The sequence below is a fragment of the Pseudozyma flocculosa genome (assembly GCF_000417875.1).
Source record: "Pseudozyma flocculosa PF-1 unplaced genomic scaffold scaffold00007, whole genome shotgun sequence".
NCBI classification, from domain to species: Eukaryota; Fungi; Basidiomycota; class Ustilaginomycetes; order Ustilaginales; family Ustilaginaceae; genus Pseudozyma; species Pseudozyma flocculosa.
The window spans coordinates 945,210-960,128 of record NW_006920875.1 but is presented as its reverse complement, the minus strand read 5'-3'; the positions used below and the strand labels follow the sequence as shown (position 1 = coordinate 960,128).

At 66.9% G+C, this 14,919-nt stretch overlaps 4 protein-coding genes across 4 annotated transcripts in view; 1 reads left to right on the top strand and 3 right to left on the bottom strand.

The window, feature by feature from the left end:
- Positions 1–1,547, top strand: part of PFL1_02702 (uncharacterized protein) — a gene marked incomplete at both ends in the record, with an annotated part of 2,676 nt that extends 1,129 nt beyond the window's left edge. Inside the window, 3 exons of the mRNA XM_007880216.1 lie at positions 198–528; positions 660–1,254; positions 1,388–1,547. Coding sequence (XP_007878407.1) covers positions 198–528; positions 660–1,254; positions 1,388–1,547 — 1,086 coding nt within the window. The remainder of the gene's footprint in view (positions 1–197; positions 529–659; positions 1,255–1,387) is intronic.
- A 244-nt stretch (positions 1,548–1,791) lies between these two features.
- PFL1_02701 (uncharacterized protein) lies at positions 1,792–8,908 on the bottom strand (the record flags this gene model as incomplete). Its single annotated transcript, XM_007880215.1, has 3 exons — positions 1,792–5,741; positions 5,880–7,809; positions 7,922–8,908. The coding sequence occupies 3 exons, from the start codon at positions 8,906–8,908 to the stop codon at positions 1,792–1,794; spliced, it is 6,867 nt and encodes a 2,288-aa protein (XP_007878406.1).
- A 1,927-nt stretch (positions 8,909–10,835) lies between these two features.
- PFL1_02700 (uncharacterized protein) lies at positions 10,836–12,491 on the bottom strand (the record flags this gene model as incomplete). Its single annotated transcript, XM_007880214.1, has 2 exons — positions 10,836–10,944; positions 11,104–12,491. The coding sequence occupies 2 exons, from the start codon at positions 12,489–12,491 to the stop codon at positions 10,836–10,838; spliced, it is 1,497 nt and encodes a 498-aa protein (XP_007878405.1).
- Positions 12,492–13,229: 738 nt separating this feature from the next.
- The window catches only part of PFL1_02699 (uncharacterized protein), a gene marked incomplete at both ends in the record, with an annotated part of 2,419 nt that continues 729 nt past the window's right edge, over positions 13,230–14,919 (bottom strand). The window contains 2 exons of the mRNA XM_007880213.1: positions 13,230–13,648; positions 13,819–14,875. Of these exons, the coding sequence (XP_007878404.1) occupies positions 13,230–13,648; positions 13,819–14,875 (1,476 nt within the window). The remainder of the gene's footprint in view (positions 13,649–13,818; positions 14,876–14,919) is intronic.

Below are 14,919 nucleotides of genomic sequence, written 5' to 3'. Positions count from 1 at the left end.
AGCCGACGTGCCGTCGGAACGTGGGGACCCCGAACCGGTACGGAGGTCCGTCGGTCGCCCGGGGGTCGGGGTCCCGAACGTGCCCGAATGGCACGCAGATAGGCGGCGATGAGGAGCGCGGCTGAGCTGACCCACCCACAACCTGTCGTCGACATCGCCACCCGATCGCATCATCCTCGTTCACCTGCCGCCGCCAGTCGACCAACTTCTGGCTGCTGGTGCGCGCGCTGCGCGATTTCGTCGCCGCCTCGCCCACGCACAGCTTGCCGCTCAGCGGCTCGCTGCCAGACATGAAGGCGACGAGCGAAATCTACGTGCGCCTGCAGGCGTGCTACCGCGCCAAGGCGGCCGCCGACCTGGCCGAGTTTACGCGCATCCTCGACGACGTCGTTGCCGCCGCCGGCGTCGCTGCGGGCGCCGTGGGCGGCGACGAGGTGCTGGCGTTTGTCAAGCACGCCGGCTACCTCAAACTCATCCGCGGCCGCAGCGAGAGGCAGCGCTACGAGGCGCCCGATGGTAGCGTGGCTGGTGAGTCGGTCGGTGCCTGGTGCACATTGTCGGGTCGGTCCTCCGCTTTCCATCCTCTGACACCCTCGCTCTCTTTTACACCGCCTCTATTCCTCTCGCTCGTCCTTGATGACTGTGGTACGACCCGGCAGCCATGGCGTTCATGGACCCCGTCAACCCAAGCACGTTCCAGCACCACGTGGCGTTGTCGGCGTCGGACGCCTTTTTCGAAAAACACGGGCGGTACCCGGGATCCACGCTGGCCTTTTCCCGGACCATCAGCGGTGGCGGCGAACCTGGCGGCGGTGCTGGCACTGGCGAGGGAGTCGCCTCGACGACGACGACGACGACGACGACGACGACGACGACGACGACGACGACGACGACGACGACGACGACGACGACGACGACGAACAAGGAGGGAGCGGCATCCGTCCCGAGCGAGGGGGACGAAACGACACGCTCGGCAAAGAGACACAAGTCCGAGACGCCTACCCGCGACGGCATCGGCGGTGCGGGGGAGGAGGTGGATATGGTCGTGGATGATTCCTCTTCGTCGTCGTCGTCCCAAACGACCATGAGGAGACGGGGCGGCCAGGTCGATGCGGATGCGGAAGGGGACGTCGATGTGGAGGGGGATACAGAGGCGCTCCTCGCCCTCGCTGCGGAGTGGACGCATCGACACGCCCCGTCCTTGAAGGACGACGAGGAGAGCTGGGACAAGATCCGCGATGCTGTTGCTGAACTGTGAGTCGAGCGTGGGCCCCTGCGATCTCCTGTGGTCCGTTCCGCTCCGCTCCGGACGCAACCCGCTGCGGCCGCTCACCTTCCCTCTTTCCCTTTTCCCCTATCAATCCGCTGGTGCCGGGGGTGCAAACAGGGTACGGTCCGGCCACGCCAGCCTACCGGCCACGACGGCGCTGCTGGGCGGCATCGTGGCGCAGGAGACCATCAAGCTCATCACGCGCCAGTACGTCCCCGCCGACAATACCGTCGTGTACGACGGCATCCAGCAGGCCGTTGGCGTCTTTCGCCTCTAGCTTTCCCACCCCCCGCCTGGTCTGGCTTGCCTTGGCCTGGCCTGGCCTGGCCTGGCCTTGTTTGGCAGAGGCGAAGTGAGGTGGCGATATGACGAGGCGATGCGGCGGGCAAGATGAGGCGATGGGCGATAGGGTGACGTTTGGGAGGGGTTCGGAGTACAGACAAGAAGGGACGGCGCAGGACGGAACGGCACCACGAGCAGAGGATTTTTTTTCGCCGGCAAACGACGACGCCCACGCCTTCTCACTCGCCAGCAACAGCGAGGGCGGCGTCGAGCATCTCGATGTACTCGTCGCTGAAATGAAACAGGGGCCGGGCGGCGCGCATCGCATCCACCTTGGCGCGCAGACGATCTCTCGTCGTCCGCATCTCGTCGTCGCCCTCGCCATCGACTGACGACGATGACGACGCCGAGACACCACCACCACCACCACCACCACCACCACCGACGCGATGGGGCATGCGTCGAAACGAGAGGGGCCCCGACTCAAAGAGCGTCGCCTCGGTCGGGCCATCGAAGATCCACGCGCGCAGCCGCTTGGTGGCCTGCACAAAGATGGAGTCGTCGCCGTTGCCCGGGCTCGCCGACGACGACGACGTCGAGGAAGACGACGTAGAGGCCGAGGGCGAGCGTGACAGGGTCGAGGCCGAGGCCGAGCCCGAAGCCGAGCAGCTTGCCTGGCTGCTCCCCGACGGTGACGGAACGTGCTGCTGCTCGGTCGTCGTCGCCGCCTTCGCTGCCTTGGAGCCTGAAGACGGTGGAGAGGGGGTAGCAGCATGGGCCTCGAGATCCACATCGACATCCATGGCCACTGGTGTCCACGAGGTGGAAGCGTCGTCGTGCGCGCTCGAAAGCCTCAGCGATGGCAGTGTCGGCGCCGACGGCGGCTGGCGAAGAGGGGGAAGCGAGATTGGAGGCGATGCCACAGCACCGCTGCTCCCGCCGCCAGATGTGGTGGTGGCGATCCCTTTGTTTCCCGGGGGTGAGATCAACAAGCGCGATCGAGCCAGGGCGGCTTCCGGGACGAGCGAGCTGCGCCTCGACGTCGACAGCGGCGTTCGTGAGCCAAAGGGGTCGTACCGCGGCGAAGTTGGGCTGGCGCTGCGATCGATGCCGGTGCCGGTGCCGGTGCCGATGCCGCCGCCACTGCCGCCGCCGGCTGCCAGGCTCGGGCGATGGCGCAAGAGGTGGGCGGCCGTCGCCCGCCTGCCGTCCACGGCGGCGTCTCTGCCCGCCGGCGTCGGCGGAGGCAGCAGCGGTCCGCCAAAGTGGATCGTCCCACGCCGTTCGCTCGCTTTCCCACGCGAAGCCGACGCCGACGCCGCTGGGCCCTTTGGCGCCGCATCGGCATCGACCGCGCCGCCTCGTGGAACCGCTGGCGGCCATGGGCCGGCCCACACCTGGTGGCCTTGCGATGGGCGGTCTGGCGACGGCTCTCGCTTTCGATCCTGCCCGTGAACCGAGAATGGCCGAGGATGCCGCCCGTCGTCATCGCCAGCCCAGTCGCCAAACCCGTCGGCGGCTGCCTCCTTGCCACCCCGCCCTCCGTCTTCCTCGTGGAAGCCGGCGGACCCGACCCCGTCCCAGATCAGCTGCCAGAACCAGCTGTGCAGCCTCAGCTGCTGGTCCGGGATCCGCCTGTCCTGCTCAAAGGGGGTGCGGCCGATGTCGTAGCTCTGCACCTGGTCGCCCACTCCCGGTTGGAAGAGCTGCGCCATCGCCTCGCACTGCCGACAGCCCGCGATGAGCGTCTCGTCGTTCAGCAGCCGGAACACGGCGACGACCACCGAAAGCGCCGTGTAGATGCCGTGCGCCATCGAGGGCGGGATCGGGTACCGCGACTTGCTCGCCGGCGGAACCTGGCTCTGGAGCTGGGCAAAGTGGTCGTCGTAGATCTGCAAGATGAGGCCGCTGTGCACCAGCGCCCGCCGCGCCGACGCCGAGTGAGCCCACTGGTGCAGCGAGCTGGCCACTTTGGCCGCTCGCCGCTGGCGTTTGGGTCTGGAAGCATCGCCAGCAGCGCCGTCGCTCTCTCCCTCGCCGTGGGGCAGCCGCAGTGATAGGGACGACAGGTAGAAGCAGATCGACTCGAGCGGCGCGCAGAGCCCGACGAGGATCGTCTTCCAGCGGATCACGAGGAACACGACGTCGTCCGTCACCAGGCGGAGCGACGACGGCGGCAGCGATGCCGACGCTCCCGTAAAGAAGCGCAGCTGGGCGGGCGTGGCGCTGCTGAAGCTGGCCTGCCAGTTCATGAGCGCATGCGCCACCCGGAGCCTCGTGAGCCTCTTGCCATGTCGCCAGCCGGGCAGGCGGGTGTAGGCGTCCGCCTCGCAGCCTCGTGGCTTTGTGGTTGCGCCGTCGCTTCGGCTGCCAAAACCCGCGGGGCCGTCGCCGCCGCCGCCGCCGTCGTCGTCGTCGTCGTCGCTGGAATCGTGCCTGCAGGCCAGACCCCAGTTGGCGGACGGATAGTAGGCGCTGTCCGCCATCCAGGCCGCATGGATCGCCTCGAGCATCGCGCTGATGAGGTATACTGACAGCACGCGGACCGGCTTCCCGCTCGCGGCCTTTGCAGAGCGAGGAGGCCGTGCTGGCTCTCCACCCGCCGATGAGTCGGCCTCGGAGCTGTCGCTGCGCACCGCCCCTCCCCTGCTCCTGCTCGGGGCGGCCGGTCCCTCGGCGCCATCCGTGCCGCCAACGTCGAGGCTGACGGGCTGCTGCATCTCGGGTGGCAGGCCAAAGTGAGTCGACCGCCTGCGCCAGTCGTTCCTGCGGTCGGCGAACGGCGGCACAGCAATCGAGGCTCTGCGACTTTCATGCGGTCCAAAGTGGAAGCGATCAAACGCCACCCGGAGCGGCGTGGGCGTGATAGGGTTGGTGGGCCTCCTCGCCAACGTGGCACGCGGAGATGCGGCGCGGACCAGGCTCGCCAGCGTGCGGTGCGGTCGAAGCAGCTTCTCCTCGAGGATCTCGGCCAGCACGACCGGCCGCCTCTTGCGATCCGAGGCAGCGCCAGCAGCGCCGCCGGCGCCGCCGGCCGTGCCCATGAAGCCCGAGGCGGAGCGCGAGGGGACGGCGTTGGTGTCCCGCACCTTTTCCGCCCAAGCCTGAGGCGGCCATGCGACAAACGTGGCCGTCGGGCAAGGCTCGGTGACCGAGGCGAGCAGGTGCTGACACGAGGGGCCCGACGGCCTGGTCTTCATGGGCGGGTCGAGGGGCGAAAAGTAGGCGCAGAGCTGCGAGTCGAGGATGGCGATGGCGATGAGGAATCGCTTGAGGTGCTCGTTGAGGTACCACTCGTACATGGCGCGGAAGAGGTCGACGGGCGAAAGGCCGCACAGCTGCTGGCCGTCGAGCGCGTCGTGCCGGTGCTCGAGCGTGCGCCAGCCGCGACGCTCGACGACACCCTCGGCCAGGAGGGCCCGCAGCGACTCGACGTCCTGCCACGGCCGGCGCGTCTGGGTGCAGCGTATGCGGAAGAGGACAGAGAGGAACAGCGTCTTGTAGAAGCTCGCCAGCACCTCGTCGGACCGCTCCCGGACGCGGATCGAAAGCTGCGTCATGAGCGAGACGAGCTGCGCCATGCGTATGCCGAGCTCCGCGACGTCCGGGTCGACGGCCGCCAGCGACCCGATGGCCATGACGAGCAGCGCCTCGTCACTGCTGTGCACCCGGATCAGCGACACCATCTTTGGGTGGTAGATGGGCAGGTCGTGGCGGCAAAAGAGCGCCTGCGCCGGCGCGATGGCGTCAAACACCTCCGGACACACTGAGAACGGCTTGCGGTACAGCGAGACGTAGCGTTCGAAGCGCACGCCCAGGCTCTCGACCGTGTCCTGCGCCTGGTCGGCCTTGTAGAACCCCCCGTCGTGGGCAGCGCTGTTGCTGCTGCTGCTGCTGCCGGTACCGCCGCCGCCGCTGCCGTCCGAAGCCCTGCGCGAGGACGACCTGGCTGTCGGCTCCTGCGACGGGTCTGCAGCGCCCGCTGACTCGCTCCTTTCCCGCTTCTGCGACAGCGTCGGATGACCAGGCCGGCGAAGCGGTTGGTGGTGACGGAACGGTGGCTGCTGCTGCTGCTGCTGCTGATGCTGCTGCTGCTGATGCTGCTGCTGGTCGTGCTCTGCCTCGATCTGCGATCCGCTAGAGCCTGATGAAGCGCTGTTGGCCGCGTACTCCTCGAGGGGCCGTGGCTCTGGCCGGGTCGGAATCACGGTCATCGTCATCGTCATCGTCGTTCGTCGTTACGGGTTATGGAGTAAGATCGGCGTCAACGGGGGCCGTCACCGGAAGCTTTCGCGCGAGCGTGCCGCGCCCGGAACCTCGCACTCACCGAGCTGCTTGACCGTCGACGCAGCCGAGGCTCGACGGGTCGAGGATGCCGTTGTCTCTTCGTGCCGATACGCGTCTCTGGGCTGCTGCCGTGAAGCATCGTCACCCAAGTCCTCGCGAGCGTCGTCCGCGTGCCAACTGAAACGTTCCTCAGTCTGGTCCGCAGCAGCTCTCACGGGCCAGTAGGGGCTCGTGCTTCCATTGCTTGCCGGCTGGACCCGGGCTTGACCTCTAGTGCTGTCTGTACCACGGTCCTCGGCCGTGCCGCGAAGGGAATCGAGCGACGACTGCGGGCACTGGTCCATGTCGACATCTTCGTCAGTTCCTGCGGTCTGCGGAGCGCCAAAATCGGCACGCAAGCGCGGCGATGACGGCGGCGATGGCGACGACGGCGCAGCGTGGCCCACGGCCGCATGCGCCTGCATGCCGAGGCTGGCCTGGCTCGAGCTGGCCATTTCCGCATCGCCCTGTGACATCGGCTGCCCCTGCATGTGGATGCTCTCGGTCTGACTTGGCGCAAACCTGTTGAGAGAGGCGTTCCAAGGATCCGGCGCCAGGAACGCCGCCTGCGACGAAGTCAGCGAGCCGAGACTCTGCGAGTCGATCGAGGCAACCCTATTGAACGACGTCGTTGACGCCGAAGCTACGGGTGCCATCGCTGCGACTGTCGCTGCCGCTCGCGGGTCCGAGGTTGAGGTCGAGATCGAGGTTGAGTTCGAAGTCGAAAAAGAGGTCGAGGCGGGAATTGAGGCGGGGAGCGAGGTCTCTTCGTGCCACAGGAACATCGACGCCCTCCGCGACTGCGGCATTGAAGCAGACACGGCGGCGATGTGGTTCTGGGCGCCCGGATCGATTGGCGCAACGGGCAAGTCGCCGAATCCAGGGATGCTCAGGCTGGCCAGCATGGCGTGCACATCCTGTGGGCCAGCGAGGCACGAGGAGTTAGACAGGTCGTACTGGTCCGGATCTACGCCAAAGTAGTCGACGGGCAGATCCTGCGCCTGGCCAGCCTGGCCGGCCTGCGGCACCATGGTCTCGACCACCGCGCTGTTGCTCTCGGTCAGCATGCTCAGGCTGGAAGCGTCAATGGCGGCGGCGACGTCGTGGTGCTCGTGAGGGAGCAAGCCTTGCGGTAGAGCGTTGACGTGGTGGTCCGGGATCGACAAGGACGAAGACGAAGAGGCGAGATGTCGGATGTCGAAGACGTGGAGATGATTGCTGCCGTGGTTGGGCAGCTGATGTTGCTGTTGTGTCTGCTGCTGCTGGTGCAGCTGGTGCTGGCGCTGCTGGTCCTGCTGCTGGTCGTGGTGGTGGTGATGCTGCTGCTGCTGCTGCTGCTGCTGCTGCTGCTGCTGGTGATGGTGGTGTAACTGGTGTTGCTGGTGGTGGGGGTGCTGCTGCTGCTGCTGCACCGGCATCCTCCCATCGATGATGTCTGGAAGCAGGATTCGATCGAGTTCTGTCGCGGCGGAAGAGAAGTGCGTGCGTCCCTGAGACGCTGGATTCGATGGCGGAGAAGGCGACGGTGGCGGTGATGACGACGACAACGACAACAAAGTCTGGAACTGAGTCTGTGGCTGCTGCGCCGGACGAGGCGCCGTTGAGGGAGGAGGCGGAGCCATGACTGCATAGCCGATGCGTGGACCGCCGTGGGAGCTGGAAGTATCGCCCTGCTCGCGGTAGTGGTGGTGGTGGTGGTAGTGGTCAAACTGACCCGGTCGCAAGAGGGTGCCCTCCGCTGGCCGATCGATGTCGATGGCAGCTTTGACGGGCCGGTGCGCCTGCAGATCTGCGTCCCTGGACCTTCCACGCCTCTGCGCGCTGTTTGCGGTCGGGTAGGGCTGCTGCCTTCCCCGACCCAGCCCAGCCGGGTGCATCCGCTGCGTGGGGCGACCATGACTTGACGGGTGGGTCGAGGTCCGGGTGTGCGGCTAAGGGGCAGCAGACAGACAAACAGGCAGGAAGGCAGGCAGAGCGAAGGATGCAGTCAGTCATGAGCTTCAGGTCTGGACGGCAGCACGTCACTCGCCACGGCAGGCTCACCTGCGAGAACGCTGCAGCGTACAAGGTCTGCGGCGAGGGAGCGCGGTCCGGCTCGCTGGCACGCTGGGGTGAGGACCAAGGTGGCACCTGGGGCAGCTGACGATGCTGCGAGGCGTATGACGGAGAGCCGTGGCCCGCTGATGGAACAATTTGCGGCCGTTGCTGATGCTGCTGTTGGTGGTGCTGCTGTTGCTGCTGTGGGTGGTGGTGGTGGTGTCTCTGCTGTCGTTGCTGGTAGTGCGGCTCCTGGTGCTGCTGCTGCGGCCGCTTGCCAAGCTCGATGGAAGCCTGCCAGGCGTCGATGGCCGCCGACTGGCGATGCTCGTTGGCGCCGTTGGCAGAGAGGGCCGGCGAGGGTCGGGAGAGAGGCGACAAGTCGGGGTGGTCGGGCTGGTCGGGCTGGTGCCACAGGATGGTCGACGTCGACGGCGTCGAGGGCGTGGTGAGCCACTGACTGCTTGAGCCCGGCGACGACTCGCTTCCCGCTCGAGCGTGGATGCCCTCTGCTCCGCTGTGGGCGCCCTCTGGCCGCATCGCCGTCCCTGAACCGCCAACCGCAGCAGCAGCAGAAGCAGAAGCAGAAGCAACGGGATGGCCGTCGATGGCGTCGCTGGGCACGGTGTGGACGAGGCTGTTCGCTTCGGTGGGGTTCCAGTGCGGGTGTTTGCGTTTGCTGTGGCGCTGGAGCGAGTCGATGCGGGAAAAGAGGGCGCCGCAGACGCGGCAGGCATAGTCGCGGCGGGTCGTGTGCGTCACCTGGTGGCGACGCAAATGGGCCCGCTTGACGAACGCGGCGTGGCAGCCTGGTTCGGGGCAGTGGTGCCGCCGCGCCGCCATAGCATCGCCCGGTGCGGTCCCAAAGGGCATCATGGCTTGGTCCTCATCGTCATGGCCGTCGATGGGCATCGCCAGGATGCCCTGCAGTCCCAGTGCGCCGCTGGGGCCGGCGTCGGCGTAGAAGCTGTCGATCCTCTTTGGCCGCGGCATCCTTGCTGCCTGCCTGCCTGCCTGCCTGACCGTCCGCCTGTCGGCCACGTTGCGCCGGCAAGGGCTGATGTGCGAACGAGGCCGGCTGTGGATCAAGAGGGGAGGGAGCGGTGCGGTAGGCAGTAGGTCAGGCTCAAGGTGGTACGGGAAGCTTGTGTGGGCGGCGAGATTGGTTCTGACGACGTAGGTGCGAGGTGCGGATTCGGGTGGCGACGCAGGTGGTGGCGACGCAGGTGGTGGCGACGCAGGTGGTGGCGACGCAGGTGGTGGCGACGCAGGTGGTGGCGACGGTGGGGAGGGGTGGTTGGTGGTGGTGGCCGCAAAGCAAGCGGCGGTGGGTAGGAACAAGATCAAGCAAGAGAAGGGAGGCGGGGAGGGGGTGTGGCGACGATGGGTGGGGGGTCCAGACACCGGGTGGGATGGGCTAGCCGGCGGGTCGGTTCGCTGTCAGAGCTAGAGGCAGAAGACGACAACAGACGGCGTACGTTGGGCGTGTCTGATCCAGCCTGAGTTCGAGGCTAGGGAATGGGCCGTCCCCGAGACGACTTGCGGCGGTGGTGGCGGTGCTGCTGCTGCTGCTGGTGGTGGTGGGGAGGGAGGCAAACGATGGGCTTCAGTTGGCCAACCACGCCCGCCTTGGTCCCCCCCTTGGGCGCCGTCTCTCTGTGCTGGCCTTTATAGTCAGGCGGGCGCAATCAGGCCAAAAGGAGGTAGGTGCCACAGCGGGTGCGGATGTGGGCGGGGACAGAGCAGAGCAGGGCGGCAATGAGGGTCAGCCGTCAGCCCTCAGCCATCGGCCAGCCTCGTGTATTGTCTCGTTGCTGGTTTCCTCGCCCTAGCCCTGCCTTGTTGCGCAAAGCGGCGCGGCTTGTTTGGTAGCAGAGGCCAGGGTGGGCCAGGCTAGGCCAGGCTAGGCCAGGCTAGGCTAGGCTAGGCTAGGCCGTGGTGAACGTCCGACCCACCCACCCACCCTGGCCAGTCCAGGCCTCGGCTAGGCTGGTAGAGGGCGGTACGAAATGAGGGTCACGACCACGCCCCGACTGCGGACCTGGCCCCACCAGTTCGCCCGCGCGCCCGCTCAATTGCGGAAGGGGAGCCCAATTCGCACCGTGGCCGTGGCGGGACGGGGCCGGACGGGACGGGGCCGGACGGGACGGACAGCCAGCGCACCTACATATGTACACCCGCGCCGGTCGACGAGATTGAGCAGCAGCAGCAGTTGTAGCAGCGGCGTCGGAAGGGCGTGCACGTACGCCCGCAGCGGCGTCGTCTGTCAGCCCCGAGAATCGAGAGGAGGGGAGGTGGGAGAGGAGAGGGATGGCGACACCCGCCGGCCCGTTTGCATTTCGGCGCGGCGCGACAACAGCCAGCCAGCCAGGCACGCAAGGCAAGGGAGTCCCGCCGCCGCGGCTGTCGATGTACTAGTACTGTACATGCTATGTATTACGCCGACCCACCCCAGCCTGACCTGCCAGCGTGCCGAGATCTGCGGCACCCCCGGACGAGATCTACTGTAACCACCGCGGGCGGCGACGGCGACGGCGACGGCGGCGGCGACTCAGCACGGACCGCCAGCGTCGTGTCGGGACCGGAGCGGCCAGCGAGGCATTGTCGCGCCCACACACACGCTCCCCGGCTCGCGGCGGGGCGACGCTACGCTATCGCTCGAGGATGGTAGCCGCACGGCGCGCATTGCCCCCCCCCCCCACCTCAACTCGATCCAATCGAATCGTCCATCCCATCGGCCATCTTGCAAGGACAATGCCTCGATATCGTATTGTCTGTGGGTGGCAAAGTGGCGCAGCGACGACAATGGCCCCAGAGGCAGGGGGTCCCCCGACTCTGCATCTCCTAAGGCGAGCGAAGCTGCCCGGGATGCGCGCGTCACATCGCTACCGGTGATACGTACTCTTTGCTGCCGCCGGTGCTACTGCTTCTTGGCCTCGATTGCCTCGAGCGCGGAAAGACGCTCGCCCAGCGTAGGGTGCGAGTAATGGTACGCCGAAAAGATGGGGTCGTGGTGGAACGACGACAGGCTGCGCACGCGACGAGGGCAAGGACGGCGGCCGGGAAAAGAGAGCGTGCAACGAGCGGGGGATAAGGGGAGGGACGGTCAGCCACGGATGCATGGTTCACCCCGAGTCGATGAGAGCGAGCTCGACCTCGAGCTTGTTCGCCACCATCGAGATACCCACTTGTTGACGTGGAGCTTGACGAGGGCGCGCTTGAGGAGCGCCGTGTACTCGTCGCGCTCGCCCTCGCGCTCGGCCTTTTGGCCGCCGTTGTCGTCCTGCCACTTTTGCGCTGCCCGCTGCTCGGCCTCGGTGGGCCCGGGGCGGGTCAGGCCGGCGGCGAAGGCGTCGGCGGCGTACTCCATGCGGCGGATGGCCGAGTTCATGCCAAACTTGAGGAGCGCGTCGCTCGGGTTGAGAATCAGCTGGAACAGCTCGAGGCCGATGACGATGGGCAGGTACGACATCGACGCCGACGCCGACGACGGCGCGAGCTTCGAGAGGAGGCCGCCGGCAGCGGCGGTTGGCGCGACGTCGAAGCCAAAGGCGCGGAAGAGCGAGACGTTGTTGATGAACAGGGTGAAGAGCGACATGGTGAGAATGATCTGGGCCTGTCCGAGGACGAGGAGCTTGGTGGGGTCGCTGTGGGCCCAGTGGCCGAGCTCGTGGGCGAGCACCGCCTCGATCTCGTCGGGCGTCGACTTCTCGATGAGGGTGTCGAAGATGACAATGTGCTTGTTGCCGCCGGGCACGACGCCGAAAAAGTAGGCGTTGGAGTGCGAGGAGCGCTTGCTGCCGTCGATCTGGTAGAGGTGCTTGAGCGGGAAGCGGAGCGCCGTGGCGAGGGCGACGACGCGGTCGCGCAGCATGCCCTCGGGGAGCGGGGTGAGCTTGTTGAACAGCGGCTGGATCAGGGTCGGGTAGAGGACCATGGCGACGATCTGGAAGCTAAACAGGAACGCGACGACGTAGGTGACAAAGGCGTCGCCCGACCAGCGGATGATCCACAGCAGGCCGGCCATGAGGGGCGCGCCGATGACGAAGCCGAGCATCCACTCCTTGAGCGTGTCCGAGACAAAGGTGGCGAGCGTCATCTTGTTGAATCCGTGGCGCTCCTCGATGACAAAGTTGCGGTAGAGGGTGAGGGGGATGGCGGGGATCTCGCGGAGGATGAACATGACGACCATCCAGACGATGCTGCGCGGGATCTCGCGGTCGGGCAGGCCGGCGACGCGGAGCCACTGGCCCGCCGTGGACCAGGCGGCGGCGTAGATGTCGTAGTGGACGATGGCGACGCTGATGAGCTGGCTGATGGCGCCCGAGAGGAAGCCGAAGCGCGCCTTGTCCCTGCCGTACGCCTGCGACTTGCGGAAGGTGTCGAGGTCGACGTGCTGCGCAAGCGCGGCGGGCGGCGTGGTGCGGCTGTAGAGGCGGTACTGGCGCAGGGAGAGGTAGGTCTCGAAGAGGTAGACGCCCCAGAGGAGGTAGAGGGTGAGGGGCTTCCACGGGATCGAGGGCGTGTCGAGCGCCTGCTGGAGCGTCGAGATGTGGGCCTGCAAAGCGGACAGCATGGCGGGCGGCGAGGAGGGGGAGGAGTGACAGAGATGGGAACAGAGACCGGCTCCAGGCTAGGGTTGCAAGGGCGTTGCGTTGAGGGAGTGGGGGCAAAGTCTGAATGTGGATGAGATTGAGCAAAGCGGCAGTGGTTGTGGTGGTGGTGGTCGTCGTCGTCGTCGCCGGGAGGGCGCTGGGAGGTCGACAGGAAAACGAGCGACAGATAGGGCTTGGAAGAAAACGAAGAGGAAGGGGAAAGCTAGAGCCGACGTCGTGGACAAAGGGCAGGCTAGGACAGCTGGGAGAGAGGAAGAGGAGCGGAAGAAACAGAAAGGCAAGGCGCGGCGCGGAACGTCGGTTGGCTTGGCTCGTGCGGTGCGTCGAGCCGCCAGCGAGCTCAGAAGAATGGCAGGTCGGGAAATGGATGCCCAGATGCGGACAGCCAGCCCGAAGAAGGGGTCCAGGATCCCAGCCGGCCAGCTAGTCAGCCCGGGCGCCACCAAATCGAACAAGTCAGGGGAAATGCACATAGAATCCGGCTTCACTTGGCATTGAGGAATCCGTCAATTCGCAAGAAGAAAGAAATGGGCGGCCACTGCCGCTTTCGGATTCAACTCGCCGCCGCCGTCCGCTTGGCTCTCGACGTGCCTCATCCCGGCCCTCGCCCTCATCCACCACCATCCTCCCCGCTCCCGCTCCCACTCTCTCCTCCCCTGCCACAACGGCCCACCCAGCTAGCCACCGTAGCTCGCTAGCTACTCTGCAGACCAGTCGTTGAAATACCTCCGGTTCTTGAAGTTGGTAAAAGTCATATCGGTGAGCAGCTGGAAGCCATAGACGCGGCGCCAGTCCGACGGGAAGGCGACATCGCGGCCGCGGCGGACGTCAAAGACGGACACGTCGCCGTCGTGGGTCCAGGCGCGGATGCGGCCGTCCTGCAGGAAGTCGGCGGAGAGAAGGTCGGCGCTGAAGCCCACGGGGCGGTAGCTGTAGCTTCCCGCCGACAAGAGGTAGGTGCCCGCCCGGCACGATAGGACGTGCGGCGCGCCGTCGAGCGGTGGCGGCGGGTAGGATCGGTCGATGCCCGCGTCAAACGTGCCCGCCACCTGCTCGCACCCGCCAAACGCAGGGCCGTTGATCGTGATCCAGCCGTTGAACGTGCCCGCCTCCCATGCTGCGGCGCAGTGCGCGACGACGCAGGGTAGCATAGCGTAGCGCAGTGGGGATGGACACAAGGGGAGCAGTGGGAAAAGGAGCAGAGCAGGCGAGGCCGGTCAGCCGGCCAGCCGGTCAGCGCGCCCCTTCGCGAGGATCCGCGCCAGCCGTCGGCCGCCTCGTACTCACCTCCGGTCGGATGGGGCCTGGGGTCGTACTCCCACTTTTCCATGTAGCCCGTCGTATCGTCGTCGTCGCTAAAGTCGACGGCCCAGTCCTGGGTCTGGGCGCACGGCCCGGCCGTCTTGTCGATGCGCTTGCGCCCGCAGTCGCGCAGCTCCGTGGCCGCGGGCGGCGTCGGCGGCGGTGGCGGTGGTGTCTCCTTGCGCACGTAGGGCACCAGCTGCGGGTCGGCGGCGTACGACCAGCTGCCGATGATGCTCACCTTGCGCCCCCTGGAGTCGGTGCCGCCCGTATAGGTCGCCTTGTCGGCGCCGTAGCTGCGAGAGTAGTACTGGCACTGGTAGCCCGTGGCCTGGCCGTTGGTGGCCAGCAGAAAGATGTTGAACATGTTGCAGCTGGACTTGACGTCGGCAACGTAGTCGGAGCTGGCCGTATACCCCTCGCACAGCGTCTTGCACACCGTCGGGTCCGGGATGCCGTTGATCGGATCGCCCGTCACCATGAGCGGCGACACGCCGCCGTTGTCGGCCGTCTCGGCGTCGCCCACGTCGATCTTGCCCGCGAGGATCGTCGGCCCACTGAAGCCGGGCACGCTCTTGAGGGCGAGTCGGTCGCGGTTGAAAAAGGCCACGCCGGCGTGCGAGCGCCAAAACCTCTGCGACCACTGGCCGTCGTTGGTCGCCTCGGCGGGCGAGAGCGGGTAGGCGTAGAAGAGCACCTTGACCCACACCGCCGGCTGCGGGTTGGGGTTGGCGGGCGTAGGCGCCACGCTGGGCGTGCGCTCGTACCAGATGCCAAAGCCGGCGCAGTTGGCCATGGCGTCGCACTTTGCGCCCAGGGCGGCCGCGTCGTAGGTGGCGTAGGTGCTGATCCGCAGCACTCCCGGCATGTCGCCGCGCATGCTCCGCAGGCCCGTGTAGGCCTTGGTGTAGCCCGCCGCCGCCGCACCGGCAGCGGCCGAGGCGTAGGGCGCAAACGACTGGAATGTCTCGGTGGTGAAGTTGCCCGCCGGCCAGAGGGACGTGTCGAGGTAGTTGCCCGAGGGCAGGCTCGGGTACAGAGCCTTGGGGTCGGCGCGTCGGCGCAGCCTGAGCGGGCTGGCAAGGC